This window comes from Anomalospiza imberbis, chromosome 32 (assembly GCF_031753505.1).
Source record: "Anomalospiza imberbis isolate Cuckoo-Finch-1a 21T00152 chromosome 32, ASM3175350v1, whole genome shotgun sequence".
Classification (NCBI taxonomy): domain Eukaryota; kingdom Metazoa; phylum Chordata; class Aves; order Passeriformes; family Viduidae; genus Anomalospiza; species Anomalospiza imberbis.
Window position 1 is genome coordinate 1,778,932 of NC_089712.1, and position 15,682 is coordinate 1,794,613.

General features: G+C 58.1%; 1 protein-coding gene and 1 long non-coding RNA gene across 2 annotated transcripts; both read left to right on the forward strand.

The window, feature by feature from the left end:
• Window positions 1-1,481: 1,481 nt before the first annotated feature.
• LOC137463962 (olfactory receptor 14J1-like) lies at window positions 1,482-2,033 on the forward strand (the record flags this gene model as incomplete). The annotated part of the gene is made up of 1 exon (XM_068175304.1): window positions 1,482-2,033. A coding segment is annotated over one exon (552 nt), but the record flags the coding sequence as incomplete, so codon positions are not given.
• A 10,613-nt stretch (window positions 2,034-12,646) lies between these two features.
• LOC137463963 (uncharacterized) lies at window positions 12,647-14,864 on the forward strand. The gene is made up of 4 exons (XR_010994036.1): window positions 12,647-12,934; window positions 13,190-13,339; window positions 13,572-14,436; window positions 14,719-14,864. It is a non-coding gene; the product is annotated as an uncharacterized lncRNA (long non-coding RNA).
• Window positions 14,865-15,682: the final 818 nt, after the last annotated feature.

Here is a 15,682-nt window from a genome sequence, read left to right on the forward strand (position 1 = left end):
TAATAAATTGTTGAAATCAGGGGTGGGGTGTGCCCCATCCCCACTGGGACACCTGGAAACTTCCAATAAAGGTCTGGTTTTTACTTTACTGGTCTAACACTATTACAAGGGATTTTTTTCTCTTTTGATTATAAACTACAGGGGGATGAGAGAAGCAGAGCATGAATTGTAATCCCAGAATGACAGAACATTCTGAGTTGAAAGGCACACACAGGATCATCAGAGCAATGTTTGAACATTTATAGAGACTCCTGAGCTGTGACTTTGGGTGGTCAGTCTCTCTGCTGGCAGCCTCCCAAAGGGCCTTCAGCCACTCCTCAGCCCTGGACAGCAGCAGCATCACCTTTGCAGGGCCCAGCAGGGCTCTCCTGAGCTGCCCTCGCCCAGCTGCACACAGACCCTGCCCCAGCCAGGGCCCTGCACACAGGCAGGTTTCTGTAGGGCCGGGCCGAGGGCACACAGGGTGGGATGGGCTCTGTGAGCGCTGGCAGGGACAAGGCACCTCTCAGGAGGGAATGTCCAGGCCCAGGGAGATGCTCAGGGAAGCAGAGGGGGCTGAACAGAGCAGTGCAGGGGGAACAAGCCCATCCAGCCCCTCACCTTCCCTCAGCCACAGGTAATCCTTTGCCTCTCACATTTCTCAGTGGCAAACTCTGAGTGCATCAGGAATGCTGGAGATTTCTGACCTCAGAGAGCCAGGAATGATGTGTGGGTAGGAAGACAATTCTTAAATCCAACTCCTGCCATCTATTTCCCTTAGAAGTCTGAGTGCAGATGCTACCAACCCTTTCTGTGTTAGGAGTGATTCCCCTGAGAAATCCTTGTCGCTCTGCCACATGGCCACAAACCCAGGTCAGCGGGGCAGGGATGTCTCCTCGAGAGCTCCCATGCACAGCCCTGGCTGCTCCTGGCACACACAGCCAGCACAACTGGAGCTCAGGCAGGGACCTGGGTGAAGGTTTTCCCAGATCAGGAACAAGGGTGGGTGAGTCCCAGCAGGACAGTCTACAGGGAATGGGCCAGGTTTGGCTCCAAGCAACCTCTCCTTACTTGTCACTGTCCTTTCTCCATGAACAGGTCCCCATGTGCAGCCACAGCCAATGTCCAACAGCAGCTCCATCAGCCACTTCCTCCTGCTGGCACTGGCAGACAGGCGGCAGCTGCAGCTCCTGCACTTCTGCCTCTTCCTGGGCATCTCCCTGGCTGCCCTCCTGGGCAACGGCCTCATCATCAGCGCCGTAGCCTGCGGCCACCGCCTGCACACGCCCATGTTCTTCTTCCTGCTCAACCTGGCCCTCAGCGACCTGGGCTCCATCTGCACCACTGTCCCCAAAGCCATGCACAATTCCCTCTGGGACACCACCACCATCTCCTACACAGGATGTGCTGCACAGCTATTTTTTTTTGTCTTTTTCATCTCAGCAGAGCTTTCCCTCCTGACCATCATGTGCTACGACCGCTACGTGTCCATCTGCAAACCCCTGCACTACGGGACCCTCCTGGGCAGCAGAGCTTGTGTCCACATGGCAGCAGCTGCCTGGGCCAGTGCCTTTCTCAATGCTCTGCTGCACACGGCCAATACATTTTCCCTGCCCCTGTGCCATGGCAATGTCCTGGGCCAGTTCTTCTGTGAAATCCCACAGATCCTCAAGCTCTCCTGCTCCACATCCCACCCCCGGGAACTTGGGCTCATTGCTGTTAGTGCCTGTTTAGGACTTGGCTGTTTTGTGTTCATGGTTTTCTCCTATGTGCAGATCTTCAGGGCTGTGCTGAGGATCCCCTCTGAGCAGGGACGGCACAAAGCCTTTTCCACCTGCCTCCCTCACCTGGCCGTGGTCTCTCTGTTCCTCAGCACTGTCATGTTTGCTCATCTGAAGCCCCCCTCCATGTCCTCCCCATCCCTGGATCTGGCCCTGTCAGTTCTGTACTCGGTGGTGCCTCCAGCCCTGAATCCCCTCATCTACAGCCTGAGGAACCAGGAGCTCAAGGCTGCAGTGTGGACACTGATGACTGGGCAATTGCAGAAACATTAAACTGCTGGCCAGTTTCAGCAAATCACTTCTAATAAAAGTCATCTTTGATACTACTTGTTGATTTTGTTTTGGAGGTTCTTTTTCATTGTTTTACTTTTTCAGTATAGTCCAAAAAGAAATGTCATTGTTTGTGCCATTTCTCATTTTATTTCTCTCTACCTTCCCTGTGGCCACAGACTGTGTCAATGAGGGGCTGCAGTCTCGGTGGCTTTAAAGGAACTCAAGGATGTCCCATCAAAGTTTTCTGCAGAGATGCCCTTTTGTTGCCTTCTCTGGAGCTGCAGCAGCAATGTCTGTGTGCAGAGCTGGGGGCAGATCAGTGCTGGCACAGCAGCTGTGCCCAGCAGCAGCAGCACTTGGTGTTGCCAGTGCTGCTCCCGTGGCCCTGCCCCGCTGCCCTGGTGGCCCTGGTGTTGCTGCAGGGCCTGAGTGCTCTCGGGGCCGGGCACAGTCCTGGGGGTGGCAGTGCCGGGGCTGCAGCAGGGACAGGCCATGGGCACTGCTGGGGCAGCGCTGACACCTCAGGCCAGGGCCTGGGGGCTCCAGGCTCCTTGCCCAGGCTCTCTCAAGGACACGGCCAGGCCAATGCTCAGCACAGAAAACCCCCGTGAGCAGCCCCAGGCTGGCCGTGGGCAGGCTGGGGGCAAACATCATGGCTGGTGCTCTGCAAGGGCCCTGGGGGAGACGGGAAGGAGCAGCAGAGCAGGGGCTGATCCATCCCCAGTGCGCTGGACAGCCCAGGGCAGTGTCCCAGAGCGTCCTCATGGAGCTGCCAACAACATCCCCCCTCTGCAGCCCTGGCCTCTCCCCCAGCTCACACAGGTGCCGCATCCTTGCAGGCACAGCCACGGCAGCACTGGCTCAGGAGCCCCTGTTTGCATTGCACACAGCAGGCGGGAGCACCCCCATGCTGCTGCTGTGGGGACATGAACCTGAGGGAGCACAAATGCCATCAGCCTCTGGGGCCAGGAAGGGCTGGGGGACGCCAGGGAAACCACTCAGCTTTGTCCTGGCCTCTGCAGTCAGCCAGAAAGTTTGTTCCCATCAGCTGGGAGTTTCCTGTCCCACTGCAGACGCTGCTGCTCAGAGCCAGGGCTGCCTGGCAGCCACCCCCAGACTGCCCTAAGCATTTCCTTGGCTTCACCTTTGCTTTCTTTACTCTTCCTGATACAAATTTGTTCCCATTGCCCACCCCTGTTCCCTCCCCTGCAAACAGCCCATCCCTGTTTGCCCTTTCCTGTCTGGCCCCACTCCCCATTCCAGTTCCTGACTTGGCACCATGGGAGCGGCCCTTGGGAAGCAGGATCATCCCACAAGTGCTGCAGGAATTGTCTGCAGGCTCTTGCAGTGCCTGGTGCTGCTCCCTTGCCAGAGGCACCCAGGCCAGGTGGCACATCTGGGCTGCTGTGTCTGGCTGTGGGGCTGCCTGTTCTGGGCAGTGAGGAGGGGCTGGAGAGGCTCTGCAGGACTGACAGGATGGGCTTTGGGGCTGTGAGGAGAAGCTGAGGGACCTGGGCTGCTGGAGCTTCTGAAGAGGAGGCCCAGGGCTCCTCCTGCAACTGCTCCAAGGGTGGTTTCAGAGAATCACAGAATCAGCAAGGCTGGAAAAGACCTTGGAGATCATCAAGTACACCTTGTGCCCGGACACCGCCTTGTCTCCCCTGAGCCTCCTCTTCTCCAGGATAAGCAACCCCAGCTCCCTCAGCCGCTCCTCACAGGACTTGTGCTCCTGACCCCTCACCAGCCTTGTTGCCCTTCTCTGGACATGCTCCAGCCCCTCCATGTCCTTCCTAAATTTGGGTGCCCAGAACTGGACACAGCACTCGAGGTGCTGCCCAAGCAGTGCCCAGCACAGGGGAAGAATCACTGCCCTGGTCCTGCTGGCCACACCATTCCTGATCCAGGCCAGGAGCCATTGGCCTTCTTAGCCACCTGGGCACACTGCTGGCTCATGTCCAGCCTGCTGTCCATCAGTCCCTGCAGGTCCCTTTCTGCCTGGCTGCTGTCCAGCCACTCTGTCCCCAGCCTGTAGCGCTGCAGGGGTTGTTGTGGCTAAAGTGCAGGACCTGGCACATGGACTTGTTAAACCTCACCTTGTTGGATTTGGGTCCTGGATCCAGCCTGTCCAGGTCCCTGAGCACAGCCCTCCTGCCTTCCAGCAGATCAACACTCCCAGACAACTTGGTGTCACCACAGTTCCATGAGGCCCCAGAGTGTCCCAATGCTGTCCATGATTCCATGAGGCCTCCCAGTGTCACAATGTCCCTCTGGTGTCACAAAGTCCCTTGGATCCTTGGGCCCTGCAGTGTCACAATGGCACCGTGGTGCCCCAGGGCCCTGCAGTGTCACAATGGATCCTTGGTTCCATGAGGTCTGGCAGGGCAGCAATGCTCTCCTTGGTTCCCGCTGTCTCCCACACCTCCCACTGTCAGGCTATAGAAGGACACCTGGCTGATGAAGGGGAGTGGGAGTGGGTACCTACTCGAGGAGGTAATAATAAAAATCCCTCCCACCCCCCTCTCCCAAGCCAGGTGCCACTTCAGATTCGGTATGATCCCCTGGATCTGGAGAGTCAGCCAGATGGTTTAGAAGAAAATTATCTGCCCAGTGAGCCTCCCAATTATGATTCATCTGTGAGACAGATCAGCACCTCTAACATCAAAAAGGAAAGAAGGGTAATCGTGGTGGGTGACTCCCTCCTGAGGGGAACAGAGGGCCCCATATGTCGACCAGACCCACCCCACAGAGAGGTCTGCTGCCTCCCTGGGGTCCGGGTACGGGATATCACTGACACACTGCCTGGGCTGATTCAGTTCTCTGAACAAAGTACAGGTCCAGACTCTTGTCACCAGCAGTGTCACGTTAGTCCTTGTCACCCTGCCTTGGGCGCCACCCACCCACCCATCGGTGTGTACCCCGTGTTTTTCTCTCCCTGCTGCCGTTTGTTCTGGGAGCTGCCGCTGCCCCTGGGAGCTGGGCATCCTCAGGGTGATCCGGCATCTCTGGGCATCGTCCTGGTGCTGGCCCCGGGCTCACTCCTCCGGCTGCCCCCTGAGGCAGCTGAAAGAGAAAAGGCGGCTCAGAGATGGGCTGGTGGGAGATGTGGTGTTTGAAGGTCACTTAGGCACAGTGATCATGAAATTATAGAATTCTCGATATTTGGTGAGATGAGGAAGAACACAAACAAAACCCTTACACTGGACTTCTGGAGGGCAGACTTTGGCCTACTTAGGAGACTTATTCAGAGAGTTCCTTGGGAAGCAGCCCTTGAAAACAAAGGAGTTCAGGAAAGGTGGGAAACTTCTAAACAGAGATCTTGAGGGCACAGGAACAGACTGTCCCTGTGTTCCAAAAGACGAGTCGACGAGGAAAACATCTAGCCTGGATGGGCAAGGAGATTTTGAAGGAACCTAGGAATAAAAAGAGGATGTATCATCTTTGGAAGGAGGGTCAGATCTCTCAGGAAGTATTTAAGGGGCTTTCAAGGGCATGCAGAAAAGAAATTAGGGAATCCAAAGATCAGTTTGAACTTCAAATGACAGCTTCTGTAAAGGCTAATAAAAATGTTTTTATAAATATATCAATGGTAAAAGGAAGGGTAAGACCAACCTTTGTTCTTGATTAGATGTGGAAGGGAATTTAATACCTGCAGATGAGGAGAAGGCAGAGGTGCTTAATGCCATTTTTGGCCTCAGTTTTTAGTGAGAAGACGATTTGCCTTCAGGACAACTCTCCTCCTGGGCTGGTTGATGGTGTCAGGGAGCAGAGTGGGCCACTGTTATCCAAGAAGAGGCAGTCAGAGAACTGCTGAGCTGCTTGGATGTTCATAAATCCATGGGACCTGATGGGATCCACCCCAGAGTGATGAGGGAGCTGGCAGATGAGCTTGCCAAGCCACTCTCCATCATTTACCAGCAGCCCTGGCTCACTGGTGAGGTCCCAGATGACTGGAAGCTGCCCAATGTGACACCCATTCACAGCAAGGGTGGGAAGGAGGATCCTGGTAATTCCAGCCCAGTCAGCCTGACCTCAGTACCCGGTAAGGTCATGGAACAGTTCACACTGAGTGCCATCACACAGCACTTCCAGGATGGCCAGGGTGTCAGACCCAGCCAGCAGGGGTTTAGGAGGGCTAGGTCGTGTTTGACCAACCTGGTCTCCTTTCATGACCAGGTGACCCTCCTGGTGGATGCAGGAAAGGCTGTGGATGTGTCTATTTGGACTCCAGCAAGGCCTTTGACACTGTCTCCCACAGCACACTCCTGGAAAAGCTGCAGCCCACGGCTGGGACAGGAGCACTCTGTGCTGGGTTCAGAACTGGCTGGATGGCCGGCCCAGAGAGTGGTGGTGAGCGGTGCTGCATCCAGCTGGGGACAGTCACCAGTGCTGTCCCTCAGGGCTCTGTGCTGGGCCAGCTCTGTTCAATATTTTTATTGACCACATGGCTGAGGGGATTGAGGCTTTCATTAGTAAATCTGCAGATGACACTAAACTTGGAGCATGTGTCCATCTGTTGGAAGGCAGGAGGGCTCTGCAGGAACACCTGGAACAGCTGGATAGATGGAAGATTCCAGTAAGATGAAGTTTTATCAGTCCTAGTGCCAAGTCCTGCATTTTGTCCACAATAACCCCCTGCACAGCTCTAGGCTGGGGACGGCGTGGCTGGACAGTGCCCAGGCAGAAAGGGACCTGGGGGCACTGGTCGACAGCCGGCTGGACATGAGCCAGCAGTGTGCCCAGGTGGCCAAGAAGGCCAATGGCTCCTGGCCTGGATCAGGAATGGTGTGGCCAGCAGGAGCAGGGAGGTCATTCTTCCCCTGTAGCTGGCTCTAGTGTGCTTGGCATTCTTCCCCTGTAGTGAAACCGTACCTCGAGTGCTGTGTCCAGTTCTGGGCCCCCCAATTTAGGAGGGACATGTAGGGGCTGGAGCGTGTCCAGAGAAGGGCAACAAGGCTGGTGAGGGGTCTGGAACACAAGTCCTGTGAGGAATGACTGAGGGAGCTGGAGCTGTTTATCTTGGAGAAGACTCAGAGGTGACCTTATCACTCTCCACACTCCCTGAAAGGTGGTTGCAGTCAGGTGGGGGTCGGTCTCTCTCCTCACAGCAACTGACAGGACCAGAGGACAGTGTCTTAAGCTGCACCAAGGGAAATTTAGGTTGGATATTAGGAAAAAAGTTTTTTATGGAAAGGGTGATGAAGTACTGGAACTGTCTGTCCAGGGAGGTGGTGGAGTCACCATCCTGGGATGTGTTTAATAAAAGACTGGATGTGGCACTCAGTGCCATGGTTTAGCTGAGGTGGTGTTAGGGCATGGGTTGGACTTGATGACCTTAAAGGTCTCTTCCAACCCAGCAATTCTGTGATTCTGTGATTGTATGACATCACATACCAGGTTGTGACATCATACAGTGGGCTGTGACATCACTGGTTTATTATGTGACATCACAAAGCAGGATGTGACATCACAGAGGAGGTTGTGATGTCACAGAGGAGGTTGTGATGTCACAAAGTCAGCTGTGACATTACAGGCTGGCAGTGTGACATCACAGAACGGGCTGTGAGGCCACAGAGAAGACTCTGGCATCATAGAAAAGGGCTCTGTGACATCACAGAGCAGCTGTGTGATGTCACAGAGAAGGCTGAGACAATACAGAGTGGGTTGTGCCATCACAGAGCTGACTGTGAAATCACAGAGCAGGCTGTGACATCACAGCGAGGCTGCATAACTTCACAAAGGTGGCTGTGATATCATAGGGCTGGCTGTGACATCACAGGGTGTCTGTGACATCACAGGCTGGGCTGTGACATCACAGGGCAGATTTTGTGACATCACAGAGCAGACTGGGACCTCAAAGTGCCGGCTGTGACCTCACAGGACACCTGTATGAAATCACAGGTGGCCTGTTACATCTCAGAGTGGGCTGTGTGACATCACAGGGGTTGTGTGACATCACAGGGGCTGTGTGAGGTCACTGGGGAGGTCACTCCACCCCAGCCCCCCCTCCCAGTTCCCCCAGAGAAGTCCAACGCTGCTCGTGCACAGCGGGGTCCCCTGTCCCCCCGGGTCCCCCCGCCCCCGGCACCGCAGCCTCCCCCAGAGGATGTTCCACAAGATCGACCCCAGAGCCTGACACGGGGACGGGGGCTGGGGCTGTGGGGTTGGGACAGGGGGACAGGGACCCCCCGGCAGCGTCCCCGTGTCCCCCAGGGCCAGAGCCTGGGCCAGGGCTCCTTCACCCTGTTACCAACTAGGGCTTGAGAGCACTGAAAAAATCCCCAGCAAGGGATCAGCAAAAACCAGATTTAATATTAAGCGACAGCACCACAAAGTTCCTTGGCAAGAGTCACTCTGCTCCTGGAGCCGTTGTGATGGTTGCTCGCCATGGAAACCTGCCCTGGCCCCTTGCTCAGGGCTGCTGTCACTGCCCAGAGCCAGAGGGGATCCCTTGCTGGGGGCTTGTGCCACGGCCACCTGCCCTGTGCCGCGCTGGCCGGTCAGGCGCCGCGGAACCAGCAGCAAACGCCAGGGCCAGGGCCAAAGGCCAGGTCAGCCAGACAGAAAGGGGCAGTGCTGGGCACTGTTTCCATGGCAGCCCTCACTGGGGGTGACACCTGGGTCACCTGTCCTGGCAGTTGCCATGGAAACCCGGCTCACTGGAAATACAAGGGTGGACAAAGGTTTTAGTAGGGCCTGTCACAACGGGACAAAGGGGGGTGGTTTTAAACTAAAGGAAGGGAGGTTCAGATAAGAACAGATAAGGAGGAAATGTTTGATGATGAGGGTGGTGATACACCAGGACAGGTTCCCAGGGAGGTGGTCAGTGCCCCGTCCCTGGAAACATTCAAGTCCAGCTGGGACAGGGCTCTGAACAACCTGATCCGGTGAAAGATGTCCCTGCTCATGGCGGGGTTTGGATGAGATGAGCACTGCAGAGCTCTTCCCATCCAAACCATTCCAGGACTGCATGGGCAGAAGGGGCTGCTCAGTGCACTCCATCCACTGCCTCGACTCCTCATGGTCTCTGCTGGACCCCACATCCCACAGCCAAACCCAGCCCCTTTCTGCCTTTCCTCCCCCTGCCCCAGGGGCTGGCACAGCCAGGGGGGCACAGGTGACCTTTGGGCTTTGCAGGGCTCAGGCACAAGGGCCGTGGCAGAGTCAGGGCTGAGGTCACACTCTGTGGGCTGGGGCCGAGCCCAGCCAGAAATGAGCCCTGAGGCAGCAGCTCTGCAGTGCTGGCCACCAGGCCGGCTTGCCAAGGGAGGCTTCTGGCCATGCCCTGCAAGCAGCTGCTGCTGCCAAGGCGCCTTTGGTGCCTCAGGCTCTCCCTGGCACAGCTCCCAGCACGGCACTCTGCCCTTGCGCCCGAGGCCTTCCCTGTGCTGGGGCTGGCCTGGGGCTTTTCCTGCAGAGGGACCTGCCCTGCTCCTGGCACAGTCCACCAAGTTATTCCCTGCATTTCTCCTTTTCAAATCCTTTCGGTCACCTACTCTCAGAGGTCCAGCCTGTTCTGGTGCTTATCATGAACTGACTGTGCTCTTGATTTATACCAGCACTGGAGATGTAGAATCACCCAAACTGAACACAGAAAACAAACTCCCTCTGTCCCATTTTCATGTTCTAGATCACTTTCCAGGTGTCCATGGAGATGTGGGAATGATTATCACACAACTCTCCATTTCTGGCTGCGGGCTCTGGAGATTCCTTCTCTGCATTCAGTCAGGCTTGTATTCCCTAACAAGTCCTGGTTCCACCTCCTGTTTCCCAAGGCTGGAACAGTCACAATGAAAACCTCACCACTGGCACAACTCCCCAGCTCTCCAGGAAGAGAAAGGACAAGCTGTCAAGTTCTCCAAACCTTTGTCCTGCTCTGCTGCAAGAGTCCTGCTGCACACCCGCTGTGGAAAGCCAAGAGAAGCTGCAGTTGGTGGCACATCTTGTGACAGGAGCTCAACCTGGTTCTCCAGGAAAGGTTCTTGAGAAGAGCAAACAGGACTGTGGAGAAGATTCCTGGAAAACTGAAACAGCTTTCCAGAAGTGAAATGAAAATTGAAAGAAACAGTCCAAGATGTTTTCCTCTATTTATTTCTCTGCTCCCTTTTTCCATCTTGCACTACTTCTCCATCCCATTAATTCCAAATGCATCTCACCTCTAAGATCAGTGACTTAGCGAGTTCTAGACACTCTAAAGTACGATGAGCTACACAGTTTGCCTTCCAGTTTTTGCTGGAAAGCAACACTGGAGCCATAAGTGCAGGACCAGGACCAGGGAATCCTCCAGCCAGGGAATGTGCCCCGACAGGGTTTGATCCTCAGCGGGGGACAATACACAGCAGCGACCGAGGAGATACCTCTGCCCCCGTGCAGGAGTCCAGACTCTGGGTCTGGGCTGAACGCGGCAAAGTTCCCGTGTTTGGACAGGCTCAGGGGCTGCCCCCGGGGAGCGGGGGGTTGGGCGTGGGGGTGAGCGGGCAACGGAAAAACGGACACGGGGACAAACGGCCCCGGAGCTTCAGTTGCAGCAGCAGCAGCAGCGGCGGCAGCAGCAGCGGCAGCAGCAGCAGCAGCAGCAGCCAAAGCAGAGACTCCCTCTTGATTCTCCTCTCCTTCCCTCGCTGTCCCGTACCGTCTCCCGCTCTCCCTTTCCCGCTGTCCCCTCCTCTCCCAGTCTCTCTCTCCCCATTCCCGGCCGGGCCATGCCCCCGGCCCGCCCCCGGCTCCGGGCGGGGCTGCCCCATCCCCGCCCCCGGCCGTCCCGCCGGGGTCTCGCCTCCGCCCGGCTCTGGCCGTGCTGGCGGTGGCGCTTCTGGGCGGGCATCGCTGCCTGGGGCTGGGGCGGCATCGCCTCGCTCTGGCTCCGCCTGGCCCGAGCCTGGCCCCGGCCCCGGCTCCTCCCGGGCCCCGCGGAGGACACACGCGGCGCGGCCGCTGCTGCCGCCTCCGCTGCGGCTTCCCCGGCCCGAGCTCCGCCGCTCGGCGGCGCGGCCGCCGCCCCCGAGCCGCCGCTGTCCCGTTGCCAGGAGCGAACGCCTGGGGAGGGCCGGCCCGGGGCGGTCGGGGGGCGCTCGGGGGCCGCTCCTGGCCCCGGGCCGAGCGCTGACAGCCGCGTCCCGCCCGCAGGGAAGGCGCAGGAGGCCCTGCAGGAGCGGTACCGGCTGGGATCGCTGCTGGGCAGCGGCGGCTTCGCAGCGTCTTCGCGGCCACGCGGCTCTCGGACGGCGCCCCGGTGAGCGGCGGGGCCGGCGGCGGGCGGGGAGGAGGAGGAGGAGGAGGAGAAGGAGGAGGAGGAGGAGGAGGAGGAGGAGGAGGAGGAGGAGGAGGAGGGGAAGGAGGGGGTGGAGGAGGAGGAGGAGTAGAGGGAGGGGGAGGAGGGGGAGGAGGAGAAGGGGGAGGAGGATGGCGATGGAGCTGGGGCTGCGCAGGGTGGGTGGTGAGCTCAGCCCGCTGCTGCTCTTGGCTTGCAGGTGGCCATCAAAAGGGTGCCAAGGAACCGCGTCCGGCACTGGGGCGAGCTGGTGAGTGAGCGGGGCCAGCGGCAGAAGCCGGGCCGTGCCGGGCAGGGATGAGCCGAGGCCCGACAGGGTGGGAGCCACCAGGACACCTCGAGGGAGAGCGGGCGTGGGGCCAGCGCAGGGCGAAGAGCATCCCGGGCTGGGTGAGGAGTTCCTGACCCCCGGCACAGCATCAGCCCCACTGATGGCATCGTGCTCCTCCTGCAGCCCGACGGCACCAGCGCACCCCTGGAGATCGTGCTGCTGGAGAAGGTGTCCACTGGCTTCCCCGGTGTCATCCAGCTGCTGGAGTGGCTTGAGCTCCCCAACGACATCTTGATCGTGCTGGAACGCCCAGAGTGCTCTCAGGACCTGCATCATTTCATTCGGGCACGGGGGTTCCTGTCCGAGGAGGTGGCGCGGGATCTGTTCCGCCAGGTGCTGGAGGCCGTGCAGCACTGCACCAGCTGCGGGGTCCTGCACAGGGACATCAAACCAGGGAACATCCTGGTTGACCTGGCCACTGGGCAGGCCAAATTGATCGACTTTGGCTGTGGCACCTACCTGCAAGACACAGCCTACACTCGCTTTGCAGGTGAGCCCATGCAGGGGTGTGCTCTCGGTCCTGGCATCTCATGGCCCAACATCTCACAGCCCAAGCTGGGTGTGGCAGCGGGGATTCTCCCTTTTGCTAGCCTTCATGGCACTGAGATTTCAGCTGAGTTGCGTTTGAGCAGGGCTGGGTGGGGAGCCAGCTTCCAGCCCTGCTGGCAGCCTTTGCCCACCATTCTGCCCAAGACTGGGGCTGGGGCTGGGACAGTCAGCCCAACAAAAACACGGGTGGGTGGGGGGTAGCAGAGAGGGAGGCCGTAACCTGTGTCCCAGGCAGTTTGGTGTGCAGGTGCGAAAGGGCTTGGACTGCTCCACTCACCTGGTTTGTTTTGGATTCATGATGTTTTTGGGCAGTGCAGGCGGGGAGGAATTTTCCCAAGCACTGGGTGGGTTTTTCCTCCTCATGGTTGGGCCTTGCCAGGACTTCTGCTGCCCTCTTCCAACCCCAGTGGCTTCTTTTCCTACCCCGAGTCTGTACACAAGTCCCAGGTGCTGGCGAGAGGGCAGCGGGTCACCCCGTGTGCCACTGGGGCAGCCCCCACACGCCCAGGGATGCTGGGGCCAGGTTCTGGGAGCAGCAGCATCCCCCTGATGAACCCCATCTGTATTCCACAGGAACACGGTCATACAGGCCCCCAGAATGGACCCACTTTCGATTTTACTACGGCAAGCCAGCTACCATCTGGTCCCTGGGCATCCTGCTGCACCAGATGGTCTGCGGGGAGCACCCTTTCAGGAGGAGCCAGAACATCAGCTGGGACCATCAGCTCTCGCTGCCACAACGGCTCTCTCAAGGTGGATCCTTATCTCTGGCCACGGGGGCAATGCCAGTGCTGGGAGACAGCAGCAGCTCGTGAGCATCCCGCTCTGGCAGCTGCTGAGGAGGTGGCACATGTCCTGCTCTCCTGCTCTCCTCCAAAACAGGGAATTGATGGGGAAGTTTAGGCCCAGCTCTGAGCACATCCAGCATGGCCTGGACACGGGAATAGTGGGGTAAAGCCAACAGGAGCCTTCTCCAGCTGACCGGTGGGTTCTGGTTTCTCTGCCCAGAGTGCCAAGATGTGATCAGGCGGTGTTTATCCATGCTGCACTCGGACAGACCCTCGTTAGAAGAGCTGTTATGTGATCCCTGGCTGCAGGATATTGATCGGCCCTAGAAGAAGGGAGAGAGCCACAGGCACACTTTGATGCAAGGCCCTGGTAAGTTGCAGCTCCACACATGCCTTGGCAATCAGAAGCAAAGGAACCCAGACATTTTGTCCTGCCTGTGTCACTGCCCAGGGGTCATCAGATGGGGACACGCAGCCCTTGTGCTGGAGCTGAGCTGCTCTGCCCAGCACTGGTGGCTGCCATCTGAGCTGGTTTTGCTTGTCCTGGTTCCCTGACAGCTCTGGGCCCTGGGCAGAACCCTGACAGCCTGTTCTGGCCCCAGGGAAGGAGAAGGAGCCCCTGGAGAAGCTGTACCAGGTGGGGCTGCTGCTGCTGGGGACAGTGAGGATGACATCAAGGATGACAACCTCTTCCTCCACCTGGTCACCGGCAGCTGAGGATGATGGACTTCGATTCTGGCACCTTCTCCAAAGCCAGGCTCCACAGGGAATTTGCAGGTGAGTCCACACGCAGGGGGATGCTCCCAGATTTGGGCATTGCACAGCCTGGCCAGGAACCAAAGGTTCCCCTTTTGCTGGGGTGGATGCAGCTGATCCTTCAGTCGGCTGCCAGGCTGCTTTTGGCAGGGCTGGGGGATGGGCTGGGGTGGTGATGAAATGGGAGTGGGCTCCTGGCCCTGCCAACAGCCCCCAGCACCCACCGTGCCCCGGGCTGGGGCTGGGGCAGCCAGCCCGACACAAACAAACCCCCATGGTGGGAGCAGAGGTGGGACTCCAGAACCTGTGCAGGGGCTGCTTTGCTCTGCAGGCAAGGAAGGGCTTGGGCTGCTCCACTGTCCCTGTTTGCTTTGGGATCACCGTTATTTTGGGGGGCAGTGCAGGGAGGAAGGGAGAAAGCCTGGGCTTCCCTCACCTGTGGGTGGGTTTTTCCCTGGCATGCAGGGGTTGGGCCTTCCTCAAGTCCCTGACAGTAATATGATTTTTGACCTTTTTTCTTGTTCCCCTTTTTGTCTGTAATCTATTTTCAATAATTTATTGTGTGTTTTTCTAGAGGAAGCGTTCTAGCTGGGGTCCAGTCTGGATGGGGAAGTGCTTGGGAGCAGCTGTGGCGTGGATGGGCCGTGCCCTTGGAGAAGGCTGAGGACATCATTTGGGACCAACATTTCTTCCAGCGGAGGATGGCGTCAGGTGGGTCCCGTCTGCTTGGCATGGTGGGATCAGAGCTTTGGGGAGATGGCAGCGAGCACAGGAGCATCCTGCTCTGGGCAGCTGCTGAGGGCTGGATGTGCCGTGGCTGGCTGCAGGCTGGGCACATGTCCTGCCCTCCTGCTCTGCTCCCAAAGGCAGCAGGGATGGGCAGTCTGGGCACAGCTCTGGGCACGGCCAGCATGGCCCGGGCACCGCGGGCGGCTGGGACAAGGGGACAGGAGCCTTCAGCTGACGGGCGCTTTCTGGTTTCTCTCCTTGCAGCTGGGCTCTGTGGGTGCTGAGGCTGCTCTGGGCTCTGCCAGGGCTCTGCTGGAGCTCAGCACCGGGCCGCAATCAGCCAAAGAAGAAATGGGGTGACCTGCAGCACAGACCTGCTGGAGCATTTCAGCAACACAGCTCAAGTGTGCAGAGTGTACACCTCCCAGGGAAAACATGACACCACCCCAAAATAAACTTGTTCAATAGCTTCTGAAATGAAATCAATCTGGGATGACCCCAAATGACATTTTGCAGCCTGCTCAAGCTGTAGCTCAATCTTTCTCTGAACAGTTCTGTCCTCCACCTGCCTTTTACTTCCCAACTGCTCCCTCTTTTCCCCCAGTGAGTTCCCAGCCCATGGCAGTCTCCACCACACTGTTGCCTTCCTTGATGCCCCTCACCACGAGGAAGGCTGCGCCCCAGGCTTAGGGACTCATCCTGTCACTGGCTGAGGAGCAGCAATGTCTCAGAGGTGCAGTGGGATTTTAGTGTCATTCAGAGCTGCTCTCCAGCCCTCAGCTCTCCTCACTGCTGAGTTCCCACTCCCATTTTTCTTGCCCTTGCAGCAGGATGAGCTCTGTGAATCCCCTTGAGCCTCCCCACTCTTCCCAGCGCACGCACCCACCTCAGTTAGGCTGAAGCTGCAGCTTCCCAGTCTCCTCTGGCACACCAGTCCAGTTCCCTGTGCGGGGAGCCCCAGCCCCAGAGCACAGCACTCAGCAGTGCAGTCCGGGCTGGAGCAGCTGCCCTGCAGCCCTGGCTTGGCTGTTTGTGGCAAGGGAATGCTCCCTGTTTGCAGCTGTCCCTGCAGGATGGCCCCAGGGCAGAGCCCAGCCGGGCTCCCACTGCAGCCCCTGAAGCTTGGGGCAGACAGTGGTCCCAGAGCTGAGGTTCACAGGGAGCATCCAGAGCTGTGGCTTGCAGTCAGTGTTGGCAAATGTTGTGTTCTCATCTCCTGCAGCCTGTG